The following is a 17,000-nucleotide window of genomic DNA, read 5'->3' as shown; positions in this document are numbered from 1 at the left end:
TTTAAGATTGACCATTGTCTCCTTACTTCCTATAAAATGCCAACATCCTACAGACTTAAAAAAAAAAAAAAAAAAAAAAGTCAGCTGTTCACCAAAAGGACTAATGATCAAGTGGTAACTGCTTTGGGTTAGTGCAGATTTGTGTCCTGTATTCAGAGAAGTCTCTTTGGCTCTGAAGAAAGGAATGCTGAGCCATTGTCCCATGACAGAGGGGACCCCATCAATTTGCCTCCGGTGGGCTTATATAAAATCAGTTAGTGCAGGAAATGTTTTCCTCTAAAATCCCAGGTTTCTGCAAACACAGAAGTACCTTATACCCATTAACTCTTATCTTTCCTTCCAGTTTCAATTTACGTCTGCTGTGGGGGCTCCAGTCATTTGCTGACTCACTGTCCCCCCAAACTATTCTCTTCATACTCATTCCCTGTCCTAGCAGTCTTTCATCCGTCTCATCTTTCACCAGTCTTGCTAGCCATCCTCAGTTGATTTTACCTCTTATTATCTCTCCCAAACAAGTCCAGCTGCTCGCTGTGCCACCATACCTGTTTGGCATCTCTTTGATAAACCTGGATCAAATTTCTCCTGCAAGTTGCCATCCTTCCTGTTGCTTCACTTCCCTTGTATCTTAGGGTTGTGTTACAGCTCCTGCCTTTTCCTTTAATTTTAGGGGTCACTCAGCTACCCAGTTTTATAGCCTGAAAATCTGGACATTTTTATACTTTTGGTGTCTGAGGTGTATGCATTTTAACATAATTCCTCCTGCAACTCTTAAGAGTATGCGATTAAATATGGAAAGTCAGCAATTGAATAGTGCACTGAAAAAACAGTTAATTAAGGGCTTTAAAGTATAAGGTGTTTACCATCTGTAAACAAAATCTGTATTCTAAAATAAAGCTGTCTCCACAGCAATGCCTGAGTTTGCGTGGGACAAGATCCAAAGCCCAGTGAAATCGGGGGAAGGGGAGGGAGGACATTTCCCTGACTTCAGTATCCCTTGGCTCAGCCCCTTGTTTCATTTAGCAATGATAAAATGACGCACAAAGCCCTGTGACTGTACAACTTCATTTTATTTTGTGTGCTTTTATAGGATATAAATAAATGACAAAATTACAAAATTTATAACTGGAAGCCCAAGCATATTTACATAAGTCTTGTTGCAGTGAGGCTACTATTTACTGTTCTCCTATACAATTTTCCTTTTGGTACCATATTTTTAGTGTTAGTTTTTTACTGTCAGTTGACTACGTACATATCAACAGTGAATAGGCAAAATATGTACAAGGAACTATTTTGTTCAAGTAAATTGAATACTGTATTAAAAGTATGTCATCACTCAGCGCTATGATTAGGTTTAACTAAACCATATACAATTATCAGGTTTAAACCAAGTTCAGTTATCCATTTTTGGAATTTACCAACTGACCATTCTAACTGAAAATCTCAGCTGGATATGAAATAATAATTAAAAAAACGTTAAGACAACCACACGATTTATCAATATCTCTATAATGAACTTCAAAATGATTCACAATTTGACTGGATAGAACAATATACGTTAAAATGCCATTTTTCTCCTATAGTGATATTTGTACTGTTATAATTTCAGTTCTACATAAATATACATCATGGTATTATACAAATACTCCACAGACATTAAAAAAATTAAAACACTTTAAAGAAAATGTAAGTAAATATTATTTAATCAAATATTAAGCAAATGCTTAACCATTTTGTTCCATGAAAACATTTTTATTACTTTGGAATTTTTTTCTTTTTCTCACCATTTTATTTAGAAAATGTTTTGCAGTATAATTTTATCAACAATCTTCCAAACAAGTTTTCTGTGACAGAAATCTTGATAGCAAAATCCAGAGTTTTGATTTTGTTTTAGAACCACTGAGATTATTTTTAAAAATACTGGTAGAATTCATGGCTATAGCAATGTCAAACTGCATAAACTATTATGTAGGTGTAGTAGAATGACCATTCATTCCACTTGCATTCCAGACTGATCACACGGAACATCCAGTGCACTGATGCTACAACTTTTATAATTTTCATAATGCTGCAATAGCAATGGTTTAATCAACTTTAAAATAAACAATATTTGTCATAATTAATCTGGCTTCTTTTCCATAAATACTCATATGCTTTCCTATAGTTCTTCTCTTCCATAAAAATATCTAATAAATGTTTTCTGTGCATTATTAATACTTTTTTTCTAACCATTCATAAAACTTTGATCCTTTGTTACAATTCAAGAAGTTCCTATTTCTGTAGAGGATCAAAGGACACCAAGGATTACATATAAAACCAGCGCACACAGAAATCAGGGTACCTAATTTCTTGTCACTTTAATGAGTTCTTTATTCAACACAGCAATTATTAATGAATTCAGTGGTTTCACAAATACTCTATTTATTAATTCTGGTTCTATTTCAATTAAAAACTGCCAAGATTTAAATAAAAAACCAATCAAATATCCTACTTGTAGGCAGCATTAGTGTTAGTTAGGAGACCTTTTGTTTTTTTTAAAAAGTAGAATTCTAAAATAAGAAATCAAAGAAAGCACTGTGGCAAAGTCACAAGGGAGAACTGTGTGAAAAATAATGTTTCTCACTCCTCTTGTGGACTGTAATTTTAAAAGTCTTCATATAGTGTCATTCTTCTGTCAGTGCTGCAGGAAGAAGATCACCAGAAATGACTATCAGCCTTTTTCGTTAGTTACAAGGCCACTCATACAGTGCAGTCTTCCTCTCTGCTGGATTGAAACGTTGCCATAAAGGAAAGGCTGTGCTGTGACTGCTTGGAGTGCAAGGCACAACAAGGAACAGGGGGACAGTTTTGTATCAGAAAATTGTAGTTTCATACTTGGTATTAATGCCTCTTTTGGCTTCTTGTCCAGGTTCAACAATCCATGGTAGATTCGCAAGAGTCTTTTGTTCAGATGGATCTATTTGCTTTAAAACAAATGCAAATAAACAGATGGGTTACCATCTCTGCACACAGCATTTCTAGTAGAAGTTTTTTTCTTAAAAATAAAATAAAATACTAGAACACACCACAAAACCTTTATCAACAAAGTCCTGTTCTAACATCTACAGCAGTAGTCTGCAGTGGTCTGCATTCCCATCTACCTGCTGATGGTTGCCCTGATTTACAGTTTAGATCAGAGCTGTGCTGATCCCCAAGTTGTAGCACATCAAAGCTTGTTAACGCTACATTTAAAGCAACACTTGATCCTGCAAAGTCCTTTCAGTACTGAGACAGATGATAGCATCAGGAAATGTTCTTTCTTAAAATCCTATGGTGATGAACAAGAAAGTGTATGGTCATACGTACATGTTCATGTATACATATCGCCTTCCTCTCATCCCAGAATTAAATATTGCAGAGTATGGTTCTTCTTTATAGCCAGTGAATATGATACGCTATGTAGTCAACTACACGATCACACTATGCTCACTTGATTTAAAATTATTTTCGTAATTTTTGAAAAGCTGTATCGTAAAAGCGTGTTTCCCTGTCAGCTGTGCACTCTAGGATGACACTTTAAATAAAGAAAATCAATATGTTGCTCTGATGACCTAGGATTTTTAGGAATTTGGGATTCTAAAGAAGATATTGAAAAGGTGTATTGAAATGCTGTTCTGAAACAGGAGGTTCCATAGAGGGTCAAAAAAGAATAAAAAAAGGTAAGAAAAGAAGTTGTTTGGTGTGACAAGAAGATCATTGTAGATTGATTTGGATTTGCAATTTGATTAGGTTTCATCATCTGGCAATCATACCCAAATCAAACATCAAAATTTTTGAGATACTGATTTGCACATGCAGTGATTGTGTACCAATGATAGGTTTAGTGCTGATTTTATTTCTTGACGCGAGCTCCGGGAAGTCCATGGAACTAAACAGTTTTAGATGTATGCATTGGCTGTGATACACAACACTTAAAAAAGGACAATACATTGGAATTAGGCTGAATCAATTAAAACTTTGGAATAACTAGAAAAGAGATATGTTCAACACTAGTCAAGCAACTTTCTAAACTGGAGGAACACAAATTGGGCAGTTCTGAGTGGCTTCCTGCACTGCAGTGACATAACCCTACCAGGTGATGAGCAGAGGTGGCACAGCTGAGACGTGGAGAATTTCTGACTCAACAGGTGTATTAACTTACACAGCTTCTACACATGCATCAATTCTTACTGTATAGCTTACTATTATTATTATTGTTATTTTTCTTTTTTTGCATGCACCACTCCTTTCTACTTACCACTGACTTCCGAATACTAACACGTGGTTTTGGAATAGGTTTGGAGGGTTTATTTTCAAAGCTTTCTGGGAGGGTTGAAGAATGGCCCCCTTTTCGTGCTTGTAGTGCAAGCTGATAGGCCACCTCAAATGCTTGTCCTAATGTAAGAATAATTTCATAAGCTAAATTCTGGAACAAAAGAAAAACATTTAAAATTGGAGTTAGGTGGAGTTATTGTTAGATATAAGAAGTGGCGTAGTACTGTTTACAGAATGCATTGTAATGAAAATAATTAAAAACAATATCTGCAATATTTACATCTGTTATTTGATTTCTCATTGATTACAGACAATCTCTATGTAATCTACTGTAGTGAAAATAACTACTTTAAAAAACTTTGAAAACATTATCTCACTAAACATGAGAAAAGGGGTGGGTGGATAGGTGTCACCTCTTCTTCGAACAAGTCATTAACCCCCCCACCTCTTCCCACCTCACCCCGTATCTGCCGTTCTCAAGACCCCACCCATCTTGCACTGCTGTGGGTATCTGACATTCCACCTTCCTCTACTTCAGACCTCCTTTGCTGACCTCTCCTTCTCCAGAGCTGGCTGACCATAATCCAAACTGCAAGTGAAAGTCTTTTTTTTTTTTTTCCTCCAGGTTTGTGGGGTTGTTTTGGTATATTTATTTCTAGGCTCCTACAAACTTTCCAATAATATTTTGAACACCTGCAGAGCAAACACAAGCCTGCAGGCTTACTTTCTTATGTCCTGCATTCTCCTTAGAGTAATTCATACATCTTGGATTTAATTCAGAAGTTACTCTCTCCTTCCTGAACATCTGTAGCCCATAGCTGGGTGCATTCCTGTATTGCTTTGAAATTAGGTGAGCCCTTAAAACACCTACATGCTTTTGATGTAATTTCAGATGTAGTAATTTTACATGATGCATCTTTTTAGCTTGTCAAGTCTAACTGTTGGGTTTGTAATAAGTGAGAAAGCAGTGCAAGACACACAGAAATACACTATCTGCCCTTCAGTCATTAAATAGTTAAAAGACTGTGTCTTATTTCATGCCATATACTACAGTTTCACTGCAGTCATGAAGAAATTCTATCCCTTTGTTATCGCACTACACTGAGTGATGTACTTCATAACCTACACTTTCTCTGTAATGAGAGTCTTTATACTCTGTAGAAAAAGCGTAGGCTAAATTCAGCCTATTTGGCTCATTACAACAGCTTCTTATAAAGGTGCCAACTCTGGCCTTTGTTAGGTCAGAGAGAAAACAATTATACTCCTCCACGGGGACATCCTCTCAGCTGTTATGACTGCATTAACAACAGCAAGCTAGCCAAAGTTGCATAGTTTCCCGAGTAAAAACGTTTGTCTGATTTGATAGCAATAGTCTCCAAATTGTCTCACGCTTAATTTAAGGAAACTGGCCAGGACTGAGAAATACTGAGGTTACAGTTTGCCAGTGGAGTCATAAATGAAAGGCTAAAGAGACTATTATAAAGTGATCTGCCTTTTAGCAGGACACTAGTTATAGAATTAAGACCAATTGAGTATAATCGTTAAAAAGGTACAGAATAATATTATTTGAAATAGACTGCACACATTAGTAGCACGAGGATATTATTCTAACAACATCTTAATCCGCTTTTGTGACACTAAAGCAGTGTACTATGTCACCATGGGATTATCTACACTGAATATTATTATTGATAAAGGAATACATCAACAGAACAGGGTGTAATAAAGGCTTGGAGAAAAAGCAGACTGTAATACTATTGGGACTGGGAGAATGCACTATCCAGGGAGGTATACATAAAGGTCCCTGAGAGACAGACTGAACAGTTCTGAGATCAGAGTAGAGAAAAGCAGAGAGTCTGCCATGCAGAGACATGGGAAATCTAGTCTGGGTCCTGCATCTTGTCGTAAGCCACTATGGTTTGTTTTCTTGTATAGTGTGTAAAATGAAAAAAATAGGCCTGCCTGGAGCATGCAGACATGTAGCTGTTTCTATAGTTAATACATATTTGAAATATGACAAACAATACAAAGTGTGTACTGTTCTGTTCAATATTCTAAACATAAACCGAACCATAACTTGTGCATAAATGTCACACATGGTGTACTGTGACAGAGCTTTGAAGAAGTGAAGCATGCACTTCACTTGGATATAATGGAGGGCTTTAGAATTTTACCTTTTAAAATTTAAAACGAAGTATCTGCAAAATTATCATTGAAAAAAGCAAAACACACAACAGAAGTAAATAGGTTTGGTTTGAGAAATTTCTCACTTGTAGTACTAGAAGAGGAATATGAAGATGAGAGTTAGCATATATTCTTGGATGGGCTATTACCGGAGAGGTAAGAGCAGGATTCTCTTGAGGATATGGGAGGAAGACAACAACTGTAAAAACCATAATGGAAATCCTTCTGATAGACTGATCAGACCATTTGATTTTTTTTTTTTTTTTAACATATGACACAAAAGGAAGTAAACAGGTCTGTCTACCCAAGAGATGCTTAGAACAAAAGTTGTAGACCCTGTGGTCGCTGTGGAAGACATTGACCTTTACGTCACCCCATCAAGCTCCTTGGAAAGGAGGTAAATTTTTTAGGACCATGGTGATTCTGAGTGCTGCTACAATCCCATTCTCTGCTCAGCATGGCAGAGAAGGAAAGTGAGTAAGCTAATGCCTTTAAGCAACAATTTGTGTGTTATGAGAAACTGAGGTCAACTGCCTTGTTTCCAGTGTAATGTTATATTTCAATTTCTTAGTGCAAGTCTGAGTCTATTCTTCAACCACTTTAATTCAGCCAACCAATTACAACAGCTAATTGTTTTGCTACAGTTTAGCTTACTTTTTTTTTTTTTTTTTTTCCTGCATAAGTTGCAGCAGGCACTGTTTCTTCACTGTATTTTCATGCTTCCATAAAGCTATGTTGAGGCTTCAGGATTACTTTAAGAATGAGAGCAAGATTGCTAATTTCTGTCTTTTGATCTACAAAAACTTAAAATGTCACTTGCGAGGGATTTTGCAAGGGATTTTTTTTTTTTTTTGAAAAAGTAACATTTTGCCCTTTTGGAAAAACACTGGATATAATGAGGATTTGATGGGTTTCTGCTTTTATGCAAAAAAATTTTTCCCCTTTATGATCAATGTTATAATTGGTCTTTAGACTGAATTTACTGGAGAAGCTTCCTTTGATATCTCACAGATAATTGGTATGAGCTACCCACCTCATTGGCTGTGTAGTAATGTCGATTAGGAGACCCTCTCTGCAATGTACTGAACTTAAAATCCCAGTAGGTAAAACCAAACCAAACACAATATATGAAATCTTAACTTGAAAAATCTGAAAATTCTATCCCAGTTCAAAATTTCCATTCCCTGGGATGTAATCATTTGCCCAATTCTTAGTCATGATGGAGTCTTCAAGGCCTGATGTCAAGGATTTCTACTATAAAAACCTGACAAATATGGAAGATTATTTATTAGTAAATTGAGTTCTTTGGGTGTAGAGCTGCTATACATGTATGTTTACACTGTTGACTGTACAGATGCTTTACCCTCCAGACCACAAAACATTTACATTTGGGGGCACATGAAAGGACGTACATTTGTCTGCACTCTAATGCGTCAGCCTTTGTGCATTCAAGAGGAAGAAAGCTCAGCTCACCGAAGCTGGTATGACAAGAGAAGCACACCTGGCATTTGCCTTTAACAGCTGTGGACTCCTGGGCTGCACGAGGTTTTCATGAACAGGCACTCATGCAACTCAAATTCTAGATCCTTTCTCATTGCGGATTTAAAGCAATGATGGGTGTCAAACTCTTTTGAATCCTTCCCTCTCTTTTATTGTGACACAGAGAGATATTGTATGCAATGCAAAGATGGAAACAGGCTTTCAAAATGTGCTTTTCAGGCTGCTGCAAAAGCCATCTATGTAGACTAGACAAAGAGGAGAGACTCATTTGCTCATGAGCTGAAAGCTCTCTGTGCCTGAGTGTGCTCCATCTCAAGAAGGTTGTGAGGAGGAATTAAAACGCTTTCACACATTCTGCCTAATTTGCCCCTGAGAGGATAGCATCTGGGCATGCTCTCTCTGGGTTTAGGAAAGGAAAGAAATATTTCGTTCTGAGGACATGCAGATGCTATATTGATTGTACCTGGATGGTCACGTGAACAGAGAACAACTTCCAAAACAAATTTCAGTCTCCAAATCCACTGGAAGAAGGCAATAAAGAGAACTTTGAGACCTGAAAACATGTTTTTTCATCTCTGCTATATATATATACTAGCTGTTTCCAATGCTTATCCAGCTTAATCTGTGCAATGAAGGACAGAAGAATACAGAAAAGGAAAGTCTTTGGGTTTATGCAGAGTACTAGTCTGGCCCTTTGTATGAACAAAAGCAGATACCGCTCCAGTTTATGCAGATTGTCTTCTATTAATTGGTGTGTTGCACAATGAAAGAATACCTGACTGAAATTACTTTGGATATCTCCCATATATGAACTGAACTTTGGAACAGGGACTGTTATGATGGCTTTTTCTCCAGTAGGAATCCCTCACTGGTAGTTTTAGGGCTGCTTTTTCTAAGTGAATGAGTGAAGTGGGTTTCAAATATTGCTCAATAAATCCTCTTCTCCCCCCAAGCCTTGTCTCCTTCAATATTCTTCAAGCAAGTCTGATGTTTTTCCCAATTTTGATTATAGCATTATAACTCTGAGTAGAGAAGTTGAATGTAAAGTCACTTCTAAATTGTAAGTATCAGTAACGCTGGTAGTTGACATGTTATACTAAAATACTTTCCTACTCAAAAAAAAAAAAAAAAAAAAAAAAGCTATTTCCCACATTTCCTGAGGAATTGAAGGACATAAGAGAGTGAAAAAATCATCTAATAGTGTACATTATATTACCATAATATATATGATTTAAGATGTATCTTTTTTATACTTTATTGTGGATTTTACCATTTTGAACTTTACTTTTCTTATCATGGTTGGATTTCTATCTACTAAAAAAATGACAGGACTGTTTCTATTAGCAAACTGTAAGATCAGGCTCCATAAATGCTAGACTTAAATAGAAAATTTAATTTACTCTGTGCTTATGTTCTGAGTATCTAGATTTTTTTTCATGGAGCTTGTACTTCCATAAGAAATGTTAGATCCTGAAACATAAAACAACACACACACACACAAAAGGAATATTTGAGTAGATAACACCCAACTGAGGATTATGTAGCAGGAAAAAACTATGACAGTTAGACATTAAATGGCTATTTTAAGCAATACAGAAACTTCAAAGTGCTTGGGGTATTAAATGCTCCTCCTAAGGTATGGGAAGTGAGCAAAATGTTAGAATTATTCCTTGATCACTATTCTTTCCTTGCCAAGCAAGGGAAAATGAATTTTACCTGGGTCTGTGTTTGTGCTTGATTATTAGACCTATAAATGAAGACATGGTATTTGGAAACTATTTGTTTTTTAACAGAAATAAGAGTTTTGAGACTTATTTCCAAATATTTTCCCCAAACTCCATATCTGGATTATTTGTTAAGCTAAAACTCCCACTGCCGTGACAGAGAGCAGAAGAGAACAGAGTGGCCATCTAGTAATAATAATCTGATGATGGTTACAGGTGTAACTTTTTACACAGCAACATAAAAAGGACAGTGTTCTGCCCAGATCTCTGTTATCACAGATGTTTCAAATCTATGAGATTTAGTGTGGTAGCCAAATATTCCTAGGACCTCCTGAGATATGTAGTTAGCTCTCTGTGTGGTCTCCTCTTTCTCAGATCTAAGTTTTTTTTTTTTTTTGGTTGTCTGTTTAAAGTAAGAATAAAACTTTTCATATTTTCCCTATATGTTTGCAGAAGTTTCAGTTTTCCAGGTTATTCAATACAATACCAAAAGGTTTAAGGAATACTTAGAAAGATGTTTGTGTTATTGGGACTGATCCAGCTAAACACTGAAACCCATGGAGCAGCTGGGCTAAGAAATCCAAAGAAATCACTTACTGAGATAACATCTGATCTCTGTCCAAAAAGCAGACCACATCCACATCATGAACATGGGATGTTTCCAAAGGCCTCCACAATAAAGTGTTTTTCCCTCTCACCCTTTGTTGGTTGGTTTGGAGAGACTGATGAGGGTAAAAGCCAAAAAGCTGGAAGTCACCAAACCAGTCCTTCCTTGACTTTGCAGGCGGTGGAACATAGTCCAAAATGCAAACTTAGTTTAAGCTACCTCTTGAGTCAGCCTTTCAGCAGGACTAAGCACTGAATGTAACGAATATTGATCCATTTCTGATTTATGTGCTACGTGCTGAAATTTCAGACTGGGTGGTCAAAAGTGCTTTTTGTGAACTTCTTGGAAAGCTATAGTGGAGATTAGAAGACTTGTGTGTCAAGACTCACTTGTAAACATGTTTCAAGAATTCATACATGTTATACTATATTAATGTTTTTGAATAATTTTTGTTTCAATAGCATTTCAAATTTCTCTTGTGCTACTCACTAAAGTTACAGTAAAAATCTGTAATTACAGAGGTGAATTATTTCAGATGTGAAATAAGGTAGTATCAAAGAAAATCTTTGCTTTTCTCCAAAAATGTTCGTTTACTACCTCATAATAGATTAGTATTTTCATGTGGTAAATGAACAATACCTTCTATTAATCACTATATAGCCTGAAAATGATTTAACAGAATTAAAGAACTATAACTATTACAAAGCATTATTAAAGGAAGTATCTTCTATAAACTGACCACATCAAACGCAGTGAATACATGGCAGTAGTGGTGATTAGTCTTCAAGTCTTTAGTGATGTACGCAAATGTAGAAAGGTCTTCAGGGTCTTGTGCAGCACAGGAAATGTTACGGATTTCATGTTCAGCAATAATATTCTGTTCAAAAAAAAATCAATCAATTTAGGAATTACATGTAAAAGCTGCAAAAAGCTTGCTTTTAGATTTGTATTTACATTCACCTACTGTGCTGAAGTATTTCAGAAGTTTCTTACTAAGAAGAGATTTAATACGCTCCATGTGTGAGCTTATACATTTCATTTCAGTTTTGATCCTCTCCAACAATAACTAAAACTGTCAATAAGCTGGTAGGCAACAAGTGCATTCTACGGTCTTCCCTATGATTTTGCTTGGGTTTTATACAGTTTATGCAGTATTTTTGACAAAAAGACATCTTTCTGGCATAGGGCTGTAAATACAGTTTCAGAGCACTATACAAGCATTTTCCAGTGCTGCTGGTTTTCTGTCTGATGGTCACTACCTCACACTCTTTCAGGCTACATGGTTTTCAAGACAGGATCCGTTGAAACCCAACAGGCTCAATATCCATTTCTTTTTTTTTTTTTTGCATGTGGTGTTTGATAAAATTCAGATACATTGTTTCAAGAAAACAAAACAAAGCATCATCATTTCTAATTAAAACCCTGAGCTCTTGAAAGGTTTCTGCTTAGCAAGAAGTTTAACTATAGAAGGATCTGGCAACTTTTCTCCACTTAGCAACAACAGCATCCTGTAAGAGATTTAGAAATATTAAACTGTTCATGCACTGAGCAACACTACTTGCAACAGCCAATGTAAGCTACAGCATATGACTGAGATAGAGGTGGGGTGTGGCTGTCTGATGAAATAAATAAATAAATAAAAAGCTGTCTAAAGCTTTGAAGAAAATTATGAATATTCATTACATAAATTACTGATATGTAATTATTGTGTTCAGGCCAAAGGAACCATGAAGCCAGAGAAGAAGATACTGCATAGTGGCTTATGATTAGGCCTTGCTTCTTCGACAAACACATTTCAAATAATTTAACAGAAGAACGACTCATCAAATAGGAATTTCCTTAGAGGTTAGTTTATATGATCTTCTGAATTGTGGCCCTCCTGACTGTAGCTACGGCTTTTCCACAAAGCAAACAAACAAAAAAATAACAAAGAAAGAGAACAAGCCTGCTGCAGTATGACATCTCTATTGCACCAAAGAACACATGACATCTGTAGTGTCACAGTCCCTCACAGCTCTACATTTCACTGTTGCCTTAGTGGCATCTGTTCAAGTTAAAACAATCTCTGAGCATCTCTGTTTTTCCCTCACCCTTGTCTTTTCCTCTTTTCCTTTCCAACTCCCCTCCTCCTCCTTTTTTTTTTTTTTTTAAGTACAGGAAATATATACAACTAAGTTACTTAGGATGCTTTGCCATATCTTCTTTCATTTGCTAAGTGGCAACTTTCCCTCTTGTATGTAGGTGTCAAGTTTTCTAAAAGATGTATTAATATATCTAATTGAAGAAATAATGGGTTGGGAAAAATCTTAATAAAAAGCATTCCAGATTTCAAATTACAGAAAAAACATGATAAGGAAATGCTTACTGAAGACACAAAATAATCCTCTTAATCTTAAATTGTTGCAACATACTTGATTATTTCTGTTTAATGCATTATTCATAAAAATGACAAAAACATTACTTATGTTTCAATATATGCCAGTTTATAATGACACGTATAATCTCTGCTTAACGACCATTGGCTTTTTATGTTACTTTAAACATTTTAGTTACTTTGTTCTTAAATTGATAACTTTTACCCTCAGTAAAGATTTTGATGAGAATTATAATTATACCAAAACCAGGGATTTAGATATCCCTTTAAGATTACAGATATAGCTGTAATATATTGTCATTGACGTTGTAGTGTCAACATTGTAGTTTAATAAGCAGAAAGAATTAACGCTTGGAAGGTGTTAAAATCGTGTGAAATATTTATGTTAAATCACAACTCACAGAGCAACCAGACGAAAAGAGCTCTGCCATGCTGAAACTTTTCCTAGGTGACCTGGGGTTGACACGGGTTTGTGCTTTAGAGCTTATTTTAACGTTAAACCAAGTGAAGTTTGGAAACATAGCCATTATCAACTTTGTTTTGAATAAAATAAGGTGTGCCTAAAATAAATCTTGAGGATGAACATTAGTAGTGAAATAGGCTTTTCCCTAGCTTCTACAGGATTATGCTGTGATCTCCTTTCCAAGTTAACAATGTTTTCGGTGCATGCGTTTACTGTTTCCTAGGGTCACTACTCCAGTAGACCTATAGTCTTAGACTATAGAAATTGTAAGGTTATGAACCAGTTTGCTCTTCTGGGTGCACTCCTCTGGCACTGACCGACAATGAAAAATTGTTGTTCTAAAATTGTTACTCAGTTTGTTGAGAGCAACCTTCAGAGCTTCTGAAAAAAGAAGGGAAGTTGAAAGTCAGTTCTGCTTCTGCCAAGGAAATACCCCTGAGAGATCAAGTTTTTGATAAGCAACATTCCCCTTGCTTGCCTACCTTGTGTCAGGCAATCCCTCTCTTTGCAGAAATTATCCTGAAGTTAGGGTTAGCTCTGATCCACGAGAAATTTCTGAAAGTCTGCTTTTTTCTAAGCAGCAATTTCTTTCTGGCCTCACTTGCAAAGAAATGGTGTCATGTCAAAGTGGTGTCATGCCAAGCTTCAAGGCGTCACTGAAATAGCTTTAGTGGAATGAGGTCAGAGCCCCTTTGTTACCTGAAGCTTTGCCTGCTGTAACTCAGAATACAAATTCTTAGCTTGGTGGCATAAAGTAAAAGGATGAACAGCCATGAGAACTGAGTTTTCAAGCACATAACTGCTAGCTATTTTTGTCATTTAAAAGTATGCATTTATTGCTAAGTGGTGCCCAGCGCTGTCAACTATAAGCTCATACAGAAGCAGTACAAGTCTGAATAGGATCTCACCTTAGTGCTAATCTGTTTTGGGTCTTGAAGGAATTGGGTACAGCACACTGTGGACAAGGCTGATAACAATGCTCCTGGGAGGGTTGCAGGCTATTACCTGGTTTTTACAGAAGGGAAAGGCAGTGCAGATTTTGAACTGAAGAGAAAGCATTCTACCACTTGAGCAAACACACAGGACTGTGGCATTATTTATCTTGATCAAGTACATCTATTGCACTACTGGCATAATTTTCAGTGGGATCGAACTAGAGGCACCTAATACAATTTGCCCAACTTACTTCAAATTTCCTTCATACATAAGACGAGATGCACTGTACAAAGAGACACTGGAAGCTCCTTGTGTTCTCTTGATTTTTTTAATTTTGTTTAACCTAAGGACATTGCAGTAATGTCCCTTACACTATAGAGGAGATTTAAGAGCTGAATACAGCCTTATCCAAGTTGTAGTTAATAGCATTACAATGTCCTGATTTATGCCCTGCACATTAGAGAACATAAAGGATATGAGGGTTGCAGAAGCTCCATTTTGATGCAATGGGAGAAAAAGAAACTGACAGGATTCCCTGGCCTCTCTGCTCTAGCCAATATGCCATACCTGACATAATACTAATTTCATCTCTGTTTTTCTTTCATGCTGTCTTCTAACCCTGCATGTGGCTTCCAAACTGTAGCAGAAGATCACAAACCTGCTTTTGTCCCCTCACTTAAAACCCAGTTCTAGTTACACACCTTTAAAAACTGACTGCTTTGTCAAGTTTGAAGGATACTGGGTTAGATGTATGGTGTGATCTGAATGCTCAGCAACACAAAGCAGTTATATATATTATTAATCTGGTCAGGAAGCTGGGTTGCCTGACTTACTTTTTATATTGTGTAGTGCATTTTAGTCACACAACAGGAAAAAAATAATCATTTCTATTCATATGCAAGCATCAGTATGAATTGCATTTTCTTGCCAACTTAGACATCAGAAGAGAAATCCATGCATTATTTTACTCCTGCTTACAGGGATTTTACATTTTACTTTGGCTAAACAATAACCCATTGTTCTGTCCATCACTGAGTTCCCCAATCTATCAATTTCTGTCCTTTTTTTTTTTTTTAAAGGGGAGGGGAGATATGTTGTCTGTATTTTGAAATGTAAGAAGCAAAGCACAGGAGCATTGCCACATAGAAAGATGAACAAAATATGGAATTATAACTGTGAAGAAGCTGCTGGCGTTCAGTGAGTCAAATGGCTACTACTAGGAACATAGCTGTCAGAGAGGCTCTAACATTTGAAAAGTACACTCACGGCTCATGTTTCTTATTCTTACAATGGCTGGCCCTGGATAAAACCTTGCATCTTCATTGTTTATTGAAACATCTTTACATTCGTATTTTTAGACAAAAATTATATAGACCAACAAATATGTATATATTTTCTGTGTATTTAAGGAATTGCATAGAGAAGAACACAGTTAAGGATTCTGTGGAGGCCCCTTGCCAAATGTCTGTTGTGGTGAGCTTGCCCTTTAACAGCAGAAGGCTGGACACAATGTTCTCCAACTGAGCCATTAAGTGTGCCTCACTTGTCCTCCAGACAGTGTTTCTGGAGAGTGACAATAAGATTACTTTCATTTTGGAGAGAAGAGAAGAGAAAAAGAAAGGAAACACAAAGTGCATATCTGTCCCCTCTCTGGCCTGGTGTTCTTACAGAGCCAGCCTCATAAGTATTCCTATTTGTGAGGACAAAAGGCTGATATTCAATGATTGCACATACCTTATTTGTTGCATCAATAAATTTGACTCCTTTGTATGAGACAGACAGGACAATGGTTGGCACTTTCTTCATTTGTTCTGTAGACTTCTGAAACGAAAATGAAGATGCAGGTGAAGTTACATTGCATTGCAAGAACAGCGATCTTTTCTTCTTCTGACAAAATGCTTCAGTTAAACAATAGGTACTTGTCCAAGTATTTGACTTTTTCTTGAGCTGACTGTGTTCTGGGCTTTTGAAATAGCTGCTTTGAAGTTACAAAATTCCACAGTTTATTGCAAGGATGCAAGAACTGCAGAGTCCTGCAGTTTATTGCAAGAATGATAAAAACTTTCTTTTTTCTTAGTACCATGGGAAGAGAATGAAGTAAGTTTGCTATATTTAAAGTGACCAGTCAAGGATTTCCCAAAATATTCATGTTTAACACATCCATCTGATGTGCCCCATTCAGCTCCGCCTCACCTCTCCCTGTCCTTCCCAGCTGTAAAAATTTACAATGCAGTGTTTTTTTTGTAGAACTACTTCTTTGCTGCAATTAGTTGTTATTTAGGAATATTTCACTCTCTCTCTTACCTTCTTGCTGTTATATTAGTGACATGAGATATCCCTGCAGCCCTCCAGGCCTGCCAGTCAATCTGTTAGTCCGATGTTGTATCTTGCAAAGTCTAACTGTCTGCACTTCCTCCAGCGTGGTTTCTACTGCAATCTGCTTTACACATGAATTAGCACTGAGGTTTATTCTGCATTCCCTTAGTGCCAGGTTCTCTTACCTACAGTTTATACCTTTGTATAAAGCTATTTTTCTTTTATGCTATTCTACCTTTGTGTGCCTTCAACGTGAGACATGCAGCTAAGATATTTCTTGCCGAATGATTGGGCAAATATTTGGGATAGATGTAAATTCTCTGCAGAAAGCCTATTGATTAGTTTACAGACTAAATTTACTAAAAAAAAAAAAGAGAGAGAGGAAGAAAAATAAGTATGGCGTAGCTTAGAGCTGATTTGAATTCTTTTAAGGTGGGAGGCAATTACAGAGAAAACTATTATATACAAAACAACTGTAGATAAATAATGTAGATGAAGTTCAGAGAACGCTCACTCATGATAATTTCTGCCAATGATCATAGAGATCAATCAAACATGTTCTTGAGAGGAAAACCTAAGTTCAGATACAGTTAAATATGAAGAAAT

General features: G+C 36.4%; 1 protein-coding gene across 4 annotated transcripts in view; it reads right to left on the bottom strand.

Annotated features, from left to right (window-relative positions):
- Positions 1 to 1,048: 1,048 nt before the first annotated feature.
- The window catches only part of LOC121069879 (ankyrin repeat and sterile alpha motif domain-containing protein 1B-like), an 89,346-nt gene continuing 73,394 nt past the window's right edge, over positions 1,049 to 17,000 (bottom strand). For 3 of the 4 annotated variants that reach the window (XM_040556413.1, XM_040556416.1, XM_040556400.1), the window contains 4 exons: positions 15,813 to 15,899; positions 11,045 to 11,182; positions 4,274 to 4,441; positions 1,049 to 2,960 (listed from right to left, as the gene is read on the bottom strand). In XM_040556413.1, coding sequence (XP_040412347.1) covers positions 2,850 to 2,960; positions 4,274 to 4,441; positions 11,045 to 11,182; positions 15,813 to 15,899 — 504 coding nt within the window. In that variant the 3' untranslated portion in view covers positions 1,049 to 2,849. The remainder of the gene's footprint in view (positions 2,961 to 4,273; positions 4,442 to 11,044; positions 11,183 to 15,812; positions 15,900 to 17,000) is intronic. The other variant, XM_040556410.1, reaches the window with a different exon arrangement.

Source organism: Cygnus olor, chromosome 1, assembly GCF_009769625.2.
Source record: "Cygnus olor isolate bCygOlo1 chromosome 1, bCygOlo1.pri.v2, whole genome shotgun sequence".
Taxonomy (NCBI): Eukaryota; Metazoa; Chordata; class Aves; order Anseriformes; family Anatidae; genus Cygnus; species Cygnus olor.
Note: the sequence above shows the minus strand (reverse complement) of the source record. Positions and strands in the feature narration are given on the sequence as shown.